The sequence below is a fragment of the Aulostomus chinensis genome, chromosome 8 (genome assembly GCF_037954235.1).
Source record: "Aulostomus chinensis isolate RoL2024-O1b breed Wild chromosome 8, RoL_Achi_v1.0, whole genome shotgun sequence".
Lineage (NCBI taxonomy): Eukaryota > Metazoa > Chordata > Actinopteri > Syngnathiformes > Aulostomidae > Aulostomus > Aulostomus chinensis.
The window spans coordinates 26,699,253-26,714,179 of NC_141327.1; the positions used below are offsets into that span (position 1 = coordinate 26,699,253).

General features: G+C 43.0%; 1 protein-coding gene across 2 annotated transcripts in view; it reads left to right on the forward strand.

The window, feature by feature from the left end:
- Positions 1-14,927, forward strand: part of mad1l1 (mitotic arrest deficient 1 like 1) — a 46,253-nt gene that overhangs the window by 16,982 nt on the left and 14,344 nt on the right. For both annotated transcript variants that reach the window (XM_086212025.1, XM_086212026.1), the window contains exons 14-17: positions 773-864; positions 1,093-1,183; positions 8,758-8,980; positions 12,862-13,055. In XM_086212025.1, the coding sequence (XP_086068151.1) occupies positions 773-864; positions 1,093-1,183; positions 8,758-8,980; positions 12,862-13,055 (600 nt within the window). The remainder of the gene's footprint in view (positions 1-772; positions 865-1,092; positions 1,184-8,757; positions 8,981-12,861; positions 13,056-14,927) is intronic.

Sequence of the window (14,927 nt, forward strand, 5' to 3'; positions counted from 1 at the left end):
TAACTAACCTATAATTCCACTCTGCCTAACAGTGACGTTTGTCCCCCGAATAGATAGATAGGTATATCAGTCTTAAGTGTTATTCCCATCTGATTACATCCTGACAGAACTAACTAACTCAGAAGTCAGAGAAAACCTCTTTCTTTTTTTTTATAACTTTGCCTTGGCATAGTTACAGTTAGGTAAGATGATACAACTTTAAAGTTGCTGACAACTTTCAAATACGGAACAAAAGTGGGATACAGTAGAGAGTTGGAAGATGTGATCTGAACTCTCTTTTAAACTCCCTGACTCCTTCTTTGTGTCCTCACTCATCTCTCTTCTTTTCATGGCTCCTTGTTGCCGAGGAGACATCAACATAGCCATGGCAATGAGTATTGACGCATGAAATCCACCTGTCTGGTGTAGCAGTAATTACTTATCTGTCTTGGGAAGACTGGGAGTGAGGATTAGCTGAGAGACAGACAGATGCTGTCAGAAAAAGAGGGAAACGGGTGTGCAAATGGAAATGAGGGATAATTGCAGGACGGGAAGCAAGATCAGAGTGAAACTAAGACTGACAAAAAAAAAACTACAGGAAAACAAAGACTGTGCATTATCAAATGAGTTAGTGAACTAATTGTGTGAAAAGAATGAATCTGTTTGTCTGGATGTTTTCCTTGAGAAGATGGCAGGCAGTCCTGTGGCTTTATCTGCAGCCAAAAGGTTTCTGGCGGGCGCACGACCAAAGCAATTCATTTAATGATGCGCCATTTTCTCCTTCTCATCCCAGGTGGAGATCGAGCTGGAGTCTCTGAAGAAGCAACAGGCCTCTGTTGCGGAAGGCAGCTCCTCGGTGACCAAAGAAGAGGTCAACATTCTGAGGTAGTCGACGCACAAAACACAGATGGTTCATAACTGGCTGCAAAAACTACCTCTCCAAACCTGGGACATGAAAGGTTCATGCGAATGCTGAGGGTGTATGAACTCACTCAGTCCTCACATGGCCCTCTGTGCATCCAGACATTCTTCTGAGGTCAACCTGAGTTGAAAGTGTGTACTCGACCTGGTGGAGGTATTTACATACTGTAACTGTGTGTGTGTATTTTTCAGACAGAAAATTGAAGATTTAGAGGCAGAGCGTCAGAGTTTGGAGGAGAAGAACAACATTCTGGAGATGAGACTGGAGAGACACAACATACAGGTGAGTGTGAAGTCCTCCCTCATATCGTCCCTGTGATGGATGTATTCCTCTGACTCAAAGGAACCAATTTAATAACCCCAAGGGCAACAACCTAGTCCATGACACAACAGATTGATTCGCACAAAAGCCCCCTATATCTGACACTTTTTCAAGCACAATTGGACCCAGGTGTGATTCCAGCAGAGTCCGATGGAAAAGTTGCAGAACCTGTGGCTAATTTAAGTCCACTGTTATTGTTTTAAGGGATTACAATGGACAGAGCAATAGGGTGGAAGAGATTTGGTAAAAATAGATGTAGACTATCTCCCGTGTCAGCTGGGAATGAAAGGGAGTGAAATGAATCCTGGCTGGTAGCCACTTTAACATTACTGACATGCACAGACACACAGGCATGACTGGGTGCATCTAATCCAGCCACTTTCATCTGGCAAAGTTACTTCACTAACTCCCTCAGTTACACCCCATCTGAACCCTTCTCCTTTTTAAATTGGCTGTGAGTGTATGTGTGTGTGTTTCATCTCAGTCAGGTCCTCCACCTCCCCTGAGTCATTCTGTGCCAAACTAAGCCTACCAGGGCACTTAAATGAATAGTGTGTGGGCAAGCGTTTTGGTTCCATTTAGCTGTGGGGTGAATAGAATCTATCTGTGTTCTCGAGCATGACCAACACTTTTAAGGCAATTGACAACTCTGTGTGTGTGTGTGTGTGTGTGTGTGCGCGCGCGCGTGCAACTTTCAAGGTTGCATGGTCAATGGCTCAGGTCAGGTTTGCGGAGCTGATTTTTTATGACTCCTCCATGGTCTGATGCACACCAGGAGACCTCAACATCAGCCTGAGTAAAGAGATGAGTGACTGAATGGAGAAGCATTTGAAAGGAGAAATGAGTGACTGAATGAGTAGGCATGAATGGTTCGCAGAATCACCCCCCCCCCCATCTGCATGTTTAGATCACACTGACGGCGTGCAACTGTCAAAAACCCTCTTGTGTAATTAGTCTACTTTCTGTGGCAGCCCTTCACATAAGGAGGACAGGCTGTGTAATAGAGGCATTTCAGCCAGTTTGATCCGATCTTGAAGACTCCTCCAGTCAGTAAGAGGCCGATATGGAGATCCTGTGTAGAAGCATTCTAGAGTGTGGTCCACTGGAATAGGGTCAGGTTTTTATTTTATTTTTTTTTTTTAATAAAACATAAAGTCACAAGACAGTGACCGGAGAACTCGTACTTCTGTATGACAGATTGTGCTTCAGTTTTTAGTACATTTAAATTTGGATTACATTTGCATGTTTGTGCGATGTTGCTTCAAACCACTCTGATAAAAGGAGGGGTTGCAAGTCTCTTGATATTTTTTTATTTTTGTGGCTGGGCTGAGGCTTTAGGGGACCCCTGGTCCGTTAAAAAAAAAAAAATGGTCGGTCTCAACAGTTGGTCTGTCGTGTTGTGGTGTTGAACACTGCTGTACTTTGTCTTCTTTTCTCTTGCTGCCAAGCGTCTCGATGAGGATAATTGTTTCCATTGCAAGAGATTGCATCAACTTTGTCTCTTTGTTATGCATGTGCTTATCGTCACTCCAACATTACACTCTGATGTTCCTTCGAGATAGAAAGAGACCGTACTACTTGTTTAAGAAAAGATACACATATTACGTCCTGGCTGCATGATGTTTTCACCAGTTGTTGTGCAAAACTAGAAAGTCAAGTCCTGCGCTCCATCCAGGACAACAAGAAGCCTCGGTGCGAGAAAAAAAAACGACCTTTTCCTCCCACAGTCTTACACTCTCACTCATCTCTTGCTCTCTTTTAAAACTGACTCTGCTCCCAGGCATTGGATGTATAATTATTGCTGTTGAATGAATAAGAGATAACATAGCACTCCACCTTACTGCAGTGTAAATACTCTGAGGAAGAATAGACAGTCAATATGTACATAAAAGTTAACACCTACACACATAATAGACCACCAGAACCAAGAAGTAATAAGCAGTTTGCTTGCATTAACTTGGCCATTTAATGTTGCATAAGTGAACACAAGTGAGACTGGCATGTCAATTGAAATGGTAATTTTACGCCTCTCTGTGTTGTAGATAATTGTCTCTAATCGTGAGAATATTTTTTCAATAGAAAAGGCCACTTCACTTGACGATGCTGTTTCTGTTCAACCCTCTCTGGCCAAGTAAAAAAGGAGAATTGATTAAAAAATATTTCCCCGTGACCCAGCTTCAGTTTGGTGTGTGCGTAAAGTTCAAGGCAAGGCGAGTGTCTTTATAAATCACCAGTCAGATCCGTGGCATCTCACACAAGAACATTTACAGGAATACATTACAGCAAATTTGAATGTGCCGGTTAAATGAGTTCGGTTGATTTGAGTCACTGTGCCATCCGGTCGCGCTCTTTCACGCTCGCGCTGAAGCAGGGGTGCTCCATTTTGTTTGTTTGGAGATCAGCTCAGAGTGATGATGGATTTTTTTATCATATGACTGGACGAAGAAGACGTAGATTACACTGGACAATGAGTTTGATCTTCTGAACGGACATGTTGTACAGTTTAGCTGTTGTTGCTAGTTTGTGTCCGTTAGTTTCAAGCTGAGAATATGTAACTGGTGCTTTCTGTATTCTGGACACAAATAAGAAGTGTGTGTGAGTGTGTTTGTGTGTTGGGAGGGGCATCCTTTTAAGACCAAGATGCGCAACTATGAGTGGTTATAAGGCAATTTGGGGGGGGGGGGGGGTGAAGTATTGCTTAAAGAGTACATTACAAATTCATTAAAAGACAATAAAAACAAAAAAAGCAAAATTAAACATGCAGAGTTATAGGATATAAAGAGCTCTTCTATTTATTCCAACCAATTAAACAAAAACTCAAGTCCAAACCCAGCGTAGTTTTATGGCCATTTTGTCACAGGGCCTGTCAGGGGAAGTGTCGATATCGTGAATTCCCTGATACTCCTGGACACGCCTGCTGCAGTAAAACCACTGTTTTTTCTGAAGTGAGTCTGGCCTAGAGGAAGGACATAAAACATCTGTGTTACAGAGAAGTCTGTGTTTTATGTCTACAGAAGCACTGTGCTGATGTGTTGATGGGGAGATTTTCTGAAGACTTCGGTGACTCATGTTTTTCATTATTGAAACTTCTCTTGAGGCAGAAATGTGATGTTTTCATGGACTCGACGCCGGAGATCTGAGTATCTATAACACCTGTCCAAACAGCGTGTGCCCTGCAACTGAAACCGGTCTTCACACTCGTTTTGAGAATTTTACAAGTGGAGGAAAAGCACTCCGTGTGTAGTGATGTCAAGATTTCTGGGCCAATTTAGTTTGAAGGAGCAGGAGTCCAACCTGATCACTCAGTCACTCAGTGGCCTTTGCTCTTGCATTGCTGGCTCAGCCTAAAATGAATCACTTTTGGTGTGTCCCAAATCGCATACTTCCATAATACATACTTAAAATTTTGAGTATACTCAACTGAAAGTGGAAAAAAAGTATGGATAGTATGCGAAAATCGAGTATGCAAAAAAAACCCGGATGGCGTACTCTAATCGGTCAAGATTTTGACCGATTGTGCGACTGTGGACATTCGCCGCACTCACTTCATTGATTAAAATGGCAGCGGGCTGATGCTGATGCTGATGCTGATGCGGTGCTAGCTGGTCTCAAATCAGTGTAGAAGAAGACCTTGTGTTGTCATTTATGGTGATCTGCGTCAGGCGCGTCAGCATGCGATTTGGGACAGCACTGCACCCTCGAAACTCCCGCGCTGCACGACTGAGTACATCGTATACTTAGTATACTCAGTTTGAAAACTTGAAGTATGCAGTATGGAAGTATGCGATTTGGGACACACCATTTGTCTTGACTTGTGGAGAAAATGATCCTTAATGCCAGCGATGAATTCAGCGCATCCCCTCCGCTGTGACTCTGACCAGGCATCTTACTGGCCAAATCATTCTAACCTCTTTAGCTTCATCTATTTCTAAGAAAAAATGTCTGAGAGTTTTTGACAGCATGTGGCTTCTGAAGACTGAACTCTTTGTATGTTTTACTGCTCAAATTTGAATATCTGTCTCACACTATGTGGCTGTGGCTTTCATTTTTCTCTGGCTGTGTATGGGAACACGCACCCAGACGTATCCTTGAATAAACCTTTTATATGCAGATGCAAAGCTTCAGAAGATTTACGGAGGAGCAAAATAAACCAGCACTTAATTTGGCTGTCACATCGGTGCAGTCCAGTTGATAACAGTTTGATATAAATTCTCACATTCTCTGTTCATCATTTTGGAAAGCTCAATTTCGCCATTCCTCTACAATTATACAAAGCTTTATGTATAAGTGTTTTTCCCTTCCATTTGTGTATTTTTTTCACTAAACTGATAAACCATCCACACTTTTGGGGGGGGGGGGGGGGCTATGCTTTTTTTCTGTGTATTAACAGTTTCCAATCTGTATACTCCCATTCTACATTCAACCACTCTGCCCTGCAATACGCACGCATGCACGCACACACACGCGCGCACACACACGCGCGCACACCTGTATTTTATTTCATAACCGTCAGCTTGGGGCACATGTGATCTAATTTCGACAGTAATCAGGACCTCAGAGAGCGAGAGCAAGTGTGTGTGTGTGTGTGTGTGTGTGTGTGTGTGTGTGTGTGTGAGAGAGAGAGTGAGTGCGCGCGCTTCTGTGTGCGTGTGCACGTGTGTGTGTGTCCTTGCGCACCTCTCCCCATATTGGCACGAAGCAATGATGGAGTCTTCTCATTTACCCAGACTTAAAGAGTTGGAAGAAAACAAAGTGACAGCAGAAGAAGTATTTCTTCCCTTTCCTTCATTTTGGCTTCACTACTGATTGTAATTCTTTCTATTTCACTCGTGTTACCCGCATCCATCTGTATGAGACTCCTTGTGTGTTACACAACTTTGTGCAGGTATTATGTGAGACAATACACTGCCACTGTCGGATCTTGTTGCGTCACACTCAAGTGGAGCAATGCTATTACACCTTTACTAAAGGTGTTATGAGTTTCTGGGAGATGCATGGAGGGTTTCTTAGCTTTTTAATCAATTGAATTCCACCAGTTCAGATGTAGAGAGGAGCAATAAAGTTTTGTTCAAAATGTTTCAAAGGTGCTTCATGCGCTGTTTATAGTAAATCAGTGCAGGGGATTCTGCTGCTGTGGTCTGCAGCTCTGCTCTGTACGAAGGGCAAAGAGTAGCACACTGGGAAATAAAGTAGGTCATAACATTGGTGTGTGCGCTCCTGTAGCCTCTGTGGAGAGGGTTTCATGTAACAGTCCGAGGCGACGCAGGGAGTAAATATCTGTAGCGATAGAAAAGTTTCATATAAAGCTGCTTGTCATAATCCTACATTTCCTGACTCCCACACAGCTATTTAACAGCAGGCATGCTTCATTATGTAATGTTAACGCCGTGATTTATTTATACCGAGTAAATGATAAGATGCAAAATTAATTATTGAAGTCCTCCAAAATTCTGATTGTGGAGAGATTGTTGTATCTATCTGTGCAATGTATTATCTTCCCAGAGGTTCCCTTCTCTTTTCAGAGGAGAATGAAGCTACATGCTGAAAAGTCACAACTCCAGTTTCTTGTACTTGTCCTACTATAGTACTGTACATAAATATTAATGTTTTATACTACTTTATGCTTCCAAAGCTGAAGGAAGAGAGTGATAGCACAATGAGAAAAACCAGCACAGCACTCCCTGCTGATTCGTTCATAGAACAACGGCGTAGCACAAGCAAACTTGTGCACGGTGCAGGCACTGTGGATTCTTGTGTGTTTAATGCTTTGGTTTTTCTTGAACGTGGACATTGAGCAGTATTTATAAGGGTTTTGGTGAACATTCATTAAACCTCAAGTTGACTTAAAGGGATTAAAGAAAGCGAGAGTGAAAATGATGAATGGCAGTTGGCCACAAGGTATGTAACTTTAGAATGAACATCTCTCGTCACCGTGAGTGAGAGCACGGATTTCTCGGAAAGTGTTTTTGTGCACACAGTCAGCACGCGCCGTGAGAGGTTCCCATAAATTTCTTTTGGCCTTGTGATTAAGAAAGCCTGTTCAAGCTTTTCTGCCACATTCATATTCTCACCTCACATATTTCACACAAGTACATCAGCGGTCTCATTCCTTTCACAGACACATCTTTTGTGTCCAGTAACATTGTGCAGTGCTTTTAGTCTGATTGCTGAAGAGTGGCTGTGATGGCTTTGACTTCATCAGTAGAGAAAGAGGAGGGACGTATAGACGATGTATACTGGATGTAGACTAGATATAATACTCGATTGCGTCGTGAATGTAGAAAACAAACTGCGAAAAGCTCAATGCCTTTGTCCAGAGTTTTACTCTTCTCCAAACCCATTATTTGAACAAAAGAATTATTTCCTATTTCTGTAAGTGCTTCTCAGTATTCAGTGAAATTCAGTGATTTGATTCATTGAATTGTGGATGGCAGCAGCATGAGAATAACTACTCAGTCTCTCTAACTAGTCATTCACTTTCTGCACAGCAGCTGACAGAGGTGTGCACCGACTGTGATGTCATTGTTTTGGTTAATTAGGAGCCCCACCCACTGTCTCATCTTGTGATGTAATTTATTATTATTATAATGACAAGGGTACTAGATAAGTCAAACAGCTTGAACAGTTTTTGTAGTTCATCAGGGAGTGATTGTCCGCCTGACACCGGTCACATTCCCCTCAGCAAAACAAAAAACAAAAAAAAGGACAAAGAAAGCATGTGTTCCTGTCCTGCGCACCCATCTCATCTAAAAGATGTGCCAAGTGTTCTTTTTATTCAAAGGGTAATACATGAATATAATTGTGCAAATGGGGAAATGGCAAAAGCAGTTCTCAGACTCCTACTTTGGGGGGGAAAAAAAACCTCAGCTTTTTGGGTCACACAGTCAAAATTATGATTATCTTTTTGATTTGACAGTCATTTGAAGCTTTGAAACGTTTTTAGTCTTTTTTTTTCTTTCTGTCGGGCGGACAAAGACCCTGATGAGTGTTAGGATTACACGAGAGGACGTTTAAGAGCAGTGAGTTCTGACTTGGGCAGCACGGTGGTGCAGTGGTTATCACTGTCGCCTCACAGCAAGACTGTGTGAGTCTGCATGGTCTCCCTGTTCCTGCTGGGTTCTCTCTGGTACTCCAGCTTCCTCCCACAGTCCAAAGACATCAAGAGGGGACGAGGCTGATTGATACTCCAAATTGACCGTAGGCGTGACTGTGAGTGTGAATGGTTGTCTGTCTATATGTGTTGGGCCTGCCATGGACTGGTGACCCGTCCAGGGTGAAACCCACCTCTTGCTCGAAGGCTGCTGGGATAGGCCCCCGACCCGTAATAGGATAAGAGGTAGAAAATGGATGGATGGAGTTCTGATGTGCATGTTGTCACTTAAACCTGTCAAACCTTTAAAATTTCATTAACAGCACTTGACATGTACTACCTGTTAAATTAAGAATTTAATTAGAAATGCACCCAAATTGAAGATGACCATCTAATCTGTCTTCTTCATATCTCTCTCTCTCTCTCTCTCCCCCCCCCACCTCAGGGAGACTATGACCCAGTCAAAACACGAGTTCTGCACCTCAAAATGAATCCCACTACTGTTGCCAAGCAACAGCGCCAGCAGGATGTTGAGACTCTCCGGGAGGAGGTAGCACGTCTCAGGGAACTTGTGCGCTCGTTGCAGGATGGAGCCCATTTACAAGATGACGCTAGTTTGCATTCCTCCAACCTGAGCCTCAGTTTGCCACCATCCAAGGAGGTCCTGGGTAAGATCAGCTGCCGCTAAGTGGGCTCGTTAGCTTGCATTAGCCTCAGAAGAAAGTTAAAAAATGTGGGCAGTTGCATTGACTTTTTTCCGTTGTCCATCACATTCATGTTTCCATAAATTTTTGATGCAGCTGAACATACAGAAGGTACCACAGCAGAGATGAAGGAGCAGAGCAGACATTATAGCAGATGAAAGTGATGTGAATCTCCAGATCTCAGACCAATTGGACCCCATAGGGAGATTTTGGGCTGATGCATTCGACAGCTCTCTGCACCAATATCATTCCAACCCCAAATGAAGGGAATACGTTTTCAAAGTACTGTGTTCAATGAGTTAGTCCCACAGACTAGAAGTTATGCTAAGGCACATTGGGGCTGCTCTGGGGGCTCGTGGAGGGGAGGCCCAACACCCCATTAAGTCACTTTTACTTTTTTTCTTCACTTATTTCTTTGCGTGTATTTCTAAACAGAAGCCAGACCAAAAAAATCGCAGTACCTTTGTTCTCGTAGGTCTGAGTGTAAGACGTACAGTAAAATGGGGGAAGCTTGGTTATGACAGGGTGAAATATTTAATTGGAGTTCAAGGCGCTTCAGCTTCAAACGTCTGTTGGCTAATTTGTCTTTTGAGGACCACAGTGCTCGCTCTCTCTCTTTCGTCTTGTCCTGTCTCACTCTGACTTTCTCTCTTTGACTCGTCCTTACAGTCTCTGCTCTTTTTCTGACTGCCACCCCACTCCCCCTTTATTCCCCTCTTTGAACCGTTTTCTGCTGTCTGTCACTTTCTCCTCCTGTCTTTAATTTTGCTTATCTGTCCCTGACCCACTTTTTTTCCCCAGTTCCCTCTTTAATGCAAAGTGATAATTGCATTTCTCCCAGGGTGCACAATTAAAACTCTAGCTGATGATACAAACCTGATGTGTGATACATTTTCCTATCTTCTGACCAGGTTGAACCTGATGGAATGTCTCGAAACGTATCACAAAGAAAGTGATCACTTTAAAAAAAAAAAAAAGAAAGAAAGAAAGAAAGAAAGAGGAAGCTGTTAACATCAGTGAGCTCCCTATACAGTAGCGGAAATCTCATCTCATTGTAGGTTAGGAGCTCGTCTCGCATCCACACAAACTCAACCCGTTTTCTGCTCAGCGTGCTTGAATGTTGCCGTTTGAAGATGCTGCTTGTTCAGCTTCCCCACTTAGCATCCACAAATGAAGATAAACCAGAGCTGGAGGATCGTGTATCCTCGTTAAATTCTGCTGCTTGGAACGTTCTGGATTCTCCGTGAACGTTGCTGATAGGGATGCTTGATGTCGTTTTTGTTTGCCAGATATGCCAGTATTTCCCAGCTGATATGGCCAATGTTGGCATTCAGATTTTGTACATATTGAGTAATGAGCTCTGAGAAATGTTTTTCCTTTGTTTCCGAAACATACAGAAAAGCCCTTAGATCATGTTTTTGTTGCTGTCTCCTCATAGTATGGTCGAGCAAAACTGGGCCAATATGAATGAATGTATTCAGAAATGACTAATGTCCGCTGATACTGATGGGGCTGGCAGATTGATCATAAAAGAAAAAATCAAGTTTGAATGATCCACAGCACATAAGAATGCACTGGAAACGTGTGACGCTGTGATCGTCTGCTCACTGTTGTCCTCCATATTCCTAGCAAAACGAACAGCTCTGCAACATTAGCTGAGTTTACTGAGAGGTCAAAGGGCATGCAGCAGGTCAAACTGATGGCAGCTGTCCAGCACGCCCAACTGGAGAACACAGGAACCTCCGCAAAAACGGTCTAATGAGCTCATTAAGATGGACTCCATTACCTGAGTGTTGGGCAGTTTGTCTCTTGAACTTCACATTTCTCTCGCAAAAGCAAGTATTAAATTAAAGGGAGTTAAAAAAAAAAAAAAAAAAAGAAAAAAAAGACAATGGCTGTAACCACTACCATTTTGGGAAGAAAAAAAAAATCTCTTTCATGAAAATATCATCATTGTGGGGAAAAAAGTCAAAGGAAGCTGAGTTTTGAAGGGAAGGGAAATTATCATTCAAATTGTGATATTGTGACACTATTAGAAACCGTTACTCTCTCATCAGGTAATAAATGTTATGAAAAAGAGTTGAACGGTCGTTATTAAGCGTAATTCAAAGCTTTGAAATGAAGGCAGTTTGTGAATTGATAATATTTTTATTTATTTATTTTAAATGATAGGTTTTCTTGTTCTCCCTTTTTGTTGAACAAGCCCAGTAATTTTCCTTTCTCCCATTCAAATACACGTTCTCAGAAGTGACGAGATGCAAAGTCAAGAAGAAATTTGAGTGGTGCTTCCAAGAGAAAAGGGTCCCAGCTTGTTGACCTCTGCTTAACTGCATGGTTAAAACAACCAAAACTTAATTTGCTGGCCATTTTTATTGTGGTTTTTTTCCCCAGGTAGGTTCAGTTGAGTGAATGGGAATGCACACTTTAGGGATGGTTCAGCTTGAAAAAAAAAAGGAGTTGGCATGGATGTATAATAAGAATCTCCCTCAGCAGTGGAATCGTCCTGACAGATTTTGAGAGACAGCCTGCCCAGAGACCAATTAGGACCAGAAGTCACTAACTTTCTCAAAACTTGACAGTTGCTGTAAAAATCTTGCTGTCAATTCCCTAAATACTTCGTCTGAATGTGTAAACATTTGTCTTGGCACCAGTGGTGGCAACTCACCAATATCCTTGTGTACATCTCCATTTGTCTGCAGAATTAAAGCCGCGTCTTCTCCACTGTGCCACTTGCCCGTTTCCAGTTAAGAGTATATCACCGGACATTTTTGAGTGCTGTCGTTAAGTGACGGTTTTCTCACAACCCCCGAGTCTTGAAACAGGATTGATCAGTGCTGACTGTCACTGCAGAGCAGCTCAGTCACGCGGGAGACAGACGGCCACACTCATCCACTCTTAAGTTTGCACTTTGTCGACATTTAGTTTTTAAATTATGGAAGATATCGCTGGAGGCTAAGATGGACGACTGGGAGAATAATGGGTGAAATGGCCCAATCGTGACTGAGTTGGAGGTTGTGGAGACTCACCACAGAAACTCTGTACTTGTTATAGAAGTCCAGGATGATATTTGCATTTCCAAAGTTAGGCTGATGGCATTGAACCAGATCTAAATTCACAATTAAACTGTGAACAACGACGAAGGAGAGTGGGATTGTTTAACAGAAGTGAGCTGAGAAGACAGTTAATGATTTGTTGAAGGTGGCCGTGATACCAGGATTTGATTAGGTGATAATTTTGACGATAGGGGGCTGTTTGTCCAATCATCAGTGTGGTGAAGCGTAGGAAATGAAAGATGCATTGCTCCAGATAAAAGCATTGACACTGTATTCTATTCATGCACGTGTTCTCATGCGTGTGTCACTATTGCTGCAGCGATGTACATAATTGCCTCCTTAACGACTCATTTTTGCTTAGATTCTAATTTCTCTGCCCTCCCAAATCAGTCGCCAAATTAAAGTAATTATTGCAAATTGAGTTTCAACAAATTGAAGCTAAATCCTGCACAGCCTTTCTCTTCCCTCGCAGCCAAGAGCTGCAGATGACTACGCTAGCCCTCACGAACTACACTTTATGCATTACAGTGTTCTGGAGACTGTAGATGAGCAGGTGGAATGCTGCAGGGAGCTTACAGGATATTTGTATACATGTAGTCCATCTCTGCATTGCTTATTGAGGTAAGCGTCTACTTGTGGAACTCAGAGGAGAAATCTTGAACTACACGAGTAGCTGAAGCTCACAGCAAAAAGCCCGGGTTGTGGGCAGGTCATTTTGATTCCATCAACCATTCTTACATTCCACACCGTTATCCTTAACACGTTTTCTCTTGATGTTCGTGCGCGTTGCAGATCTTCGTAAGCAGATGGAGAGCTCTGAGCTGAGGAACCAGAGGCTGAAGGAAGTCTTTCAGAAGAAAATCCAGGAGTTCCGCACAGTCTGCTATGTCCTTACTGGCTACCAGATAGACATCACCACAGAGAACCAGTACCGGCTCACCTCAGTGTACGCAGAACACATGGACGACTCCTTGCTGTTTAAGAAGGTATTTATACACTCAGCTACTGGGTTTCCAGGGAGATGATGTTTAGGTGTTGTTGCAGGTGCCAATAACACGCACCTCTGACTCCACCAGAGGCAAGGAAAAACTCTCCTTTACATGAATAAACAAAGCCCCACATATCCAGTTTAGCATATAAACATCGATATGTGTTCTGCAGCTTTGCACACATCTGTATGTGGATACTTGCTGAAATCAGGTAGCAGGGAGCTCTGAGGAATGAGAACTGGAGCCAGTACTGGTGCGTATTTTTGTATGCGTATGCACAATGGAAGTGAAGTTAAAAGGGAAACACTGTCAGGGTTTCTACAGGCTGTTGCGTCTGCGGGCACTGATATCCACTCTTTCATGATTGCTTCAGGGAGTGGCAGACTTGACCTCGCAAGGTCGATTTTCGTTCTTTTTTTTCTTTCTTTCTCTCTCTCTCTTTTTTTAACTGTATCTCTCACATCCACATTTATGCACCATTACACCAGGTTATAGCTTTGTGAACACCAGAACATCAGAAACTCTCCTCTGTTATGCATTGTATTGAATGTGCCTGTGCTGTAGAGAGAAAGAGAGAGAGAGAGAGAGAGAGAAGGGTGATGACTTGGCAATGTCACAGGACTTGGCTGCACAAATCGATCACCACTCCCCATATACTCATTAAGTGAGCTAAATAAAATCTGCATGTATGTCAATCCCTTAGCTGTTGAGCAAATCCTCTCCCTAAGTAGCTTTACTCTAAAAACATCCAGTTTTTCTCCCTTTATGCACATCACCTCTTACACCTCCCCTCTCCTTTGTTCTCTCCATCCTGCTGTATCTTTTCTCTCCATATCCCTCTCTTCTCTCTCATTTATGTCTCCCCCTCTCTCTTATTTTTCTGATTCAAGTGTGTAGTGGTGGATGAAGAGTGCACTTATTATGTTTAAGTGCTAGACGATGACGACTGGTCTTTACTGCCTTGCTCAAGGACTCGCTCGAATGCTGAAGGCAGTGAGAGAGTGTGAGACTGCAAACACTCTGGAAGGCTTGCACGCGCGCGTGTGTGTTTGTGTACATGTATTTTTTTGTTTTTTGGGGTTTTTTTTTTGTCTTTGCTGATGTGTCCAATCTGCTCCATGGAACCCACCTGCGACCCTGCCAGAGGAGATAAATCACTGTCAATTTTTATTAACCTCAGACTTTTTCCATACTCATCACACCTACACACATACAGTCTTAATACCCTCATAGTGCGCACTGTCACACTACATTGCACCCGCCACCCCACATGCATACAGATGTACAAAGACGCACACACGTGCACTCAAAAAAAACAGATGCAACCACCAGTTTTAGTATTCACTGTGTTCTCTGCGGTTGGAGTGTGTAAGACACACACGCCTAGTGGCCTATGGGAGCAGAAAGGCCTGTACTACTAATAGAATACAGCAATCACACTCACAGGAACACCCACACACACATGCAGGAACACAGTATTCATAACATGCTCTTAAGACGTGTGTAATCTGGGTGTGAGTGTAATATGGGGCTAATTGGAGGATGAGGCAGGGGTAAATGGAGAGAAAAACGGTGGATTGTGGACAGGAAGGATAGAAGTCGTTACAAATAGGATTCTAATGTTATTCACCTCGGCAACAGGGTTGCCAGATAATCCTGCTAATATCCCTGTATAGCAGAGGCACCCAAATCCCCCCCCACCTCTACCACCACTCACTCACACACACACACACACACACACACACACACACACACACACACACACACACACACACACACACACACACACACACACACACAAACAAACACACACACACACACCCCCTACCGCCACCCTCAAGGTGTAAGCTGTTTAACTTGCAGCTGTCA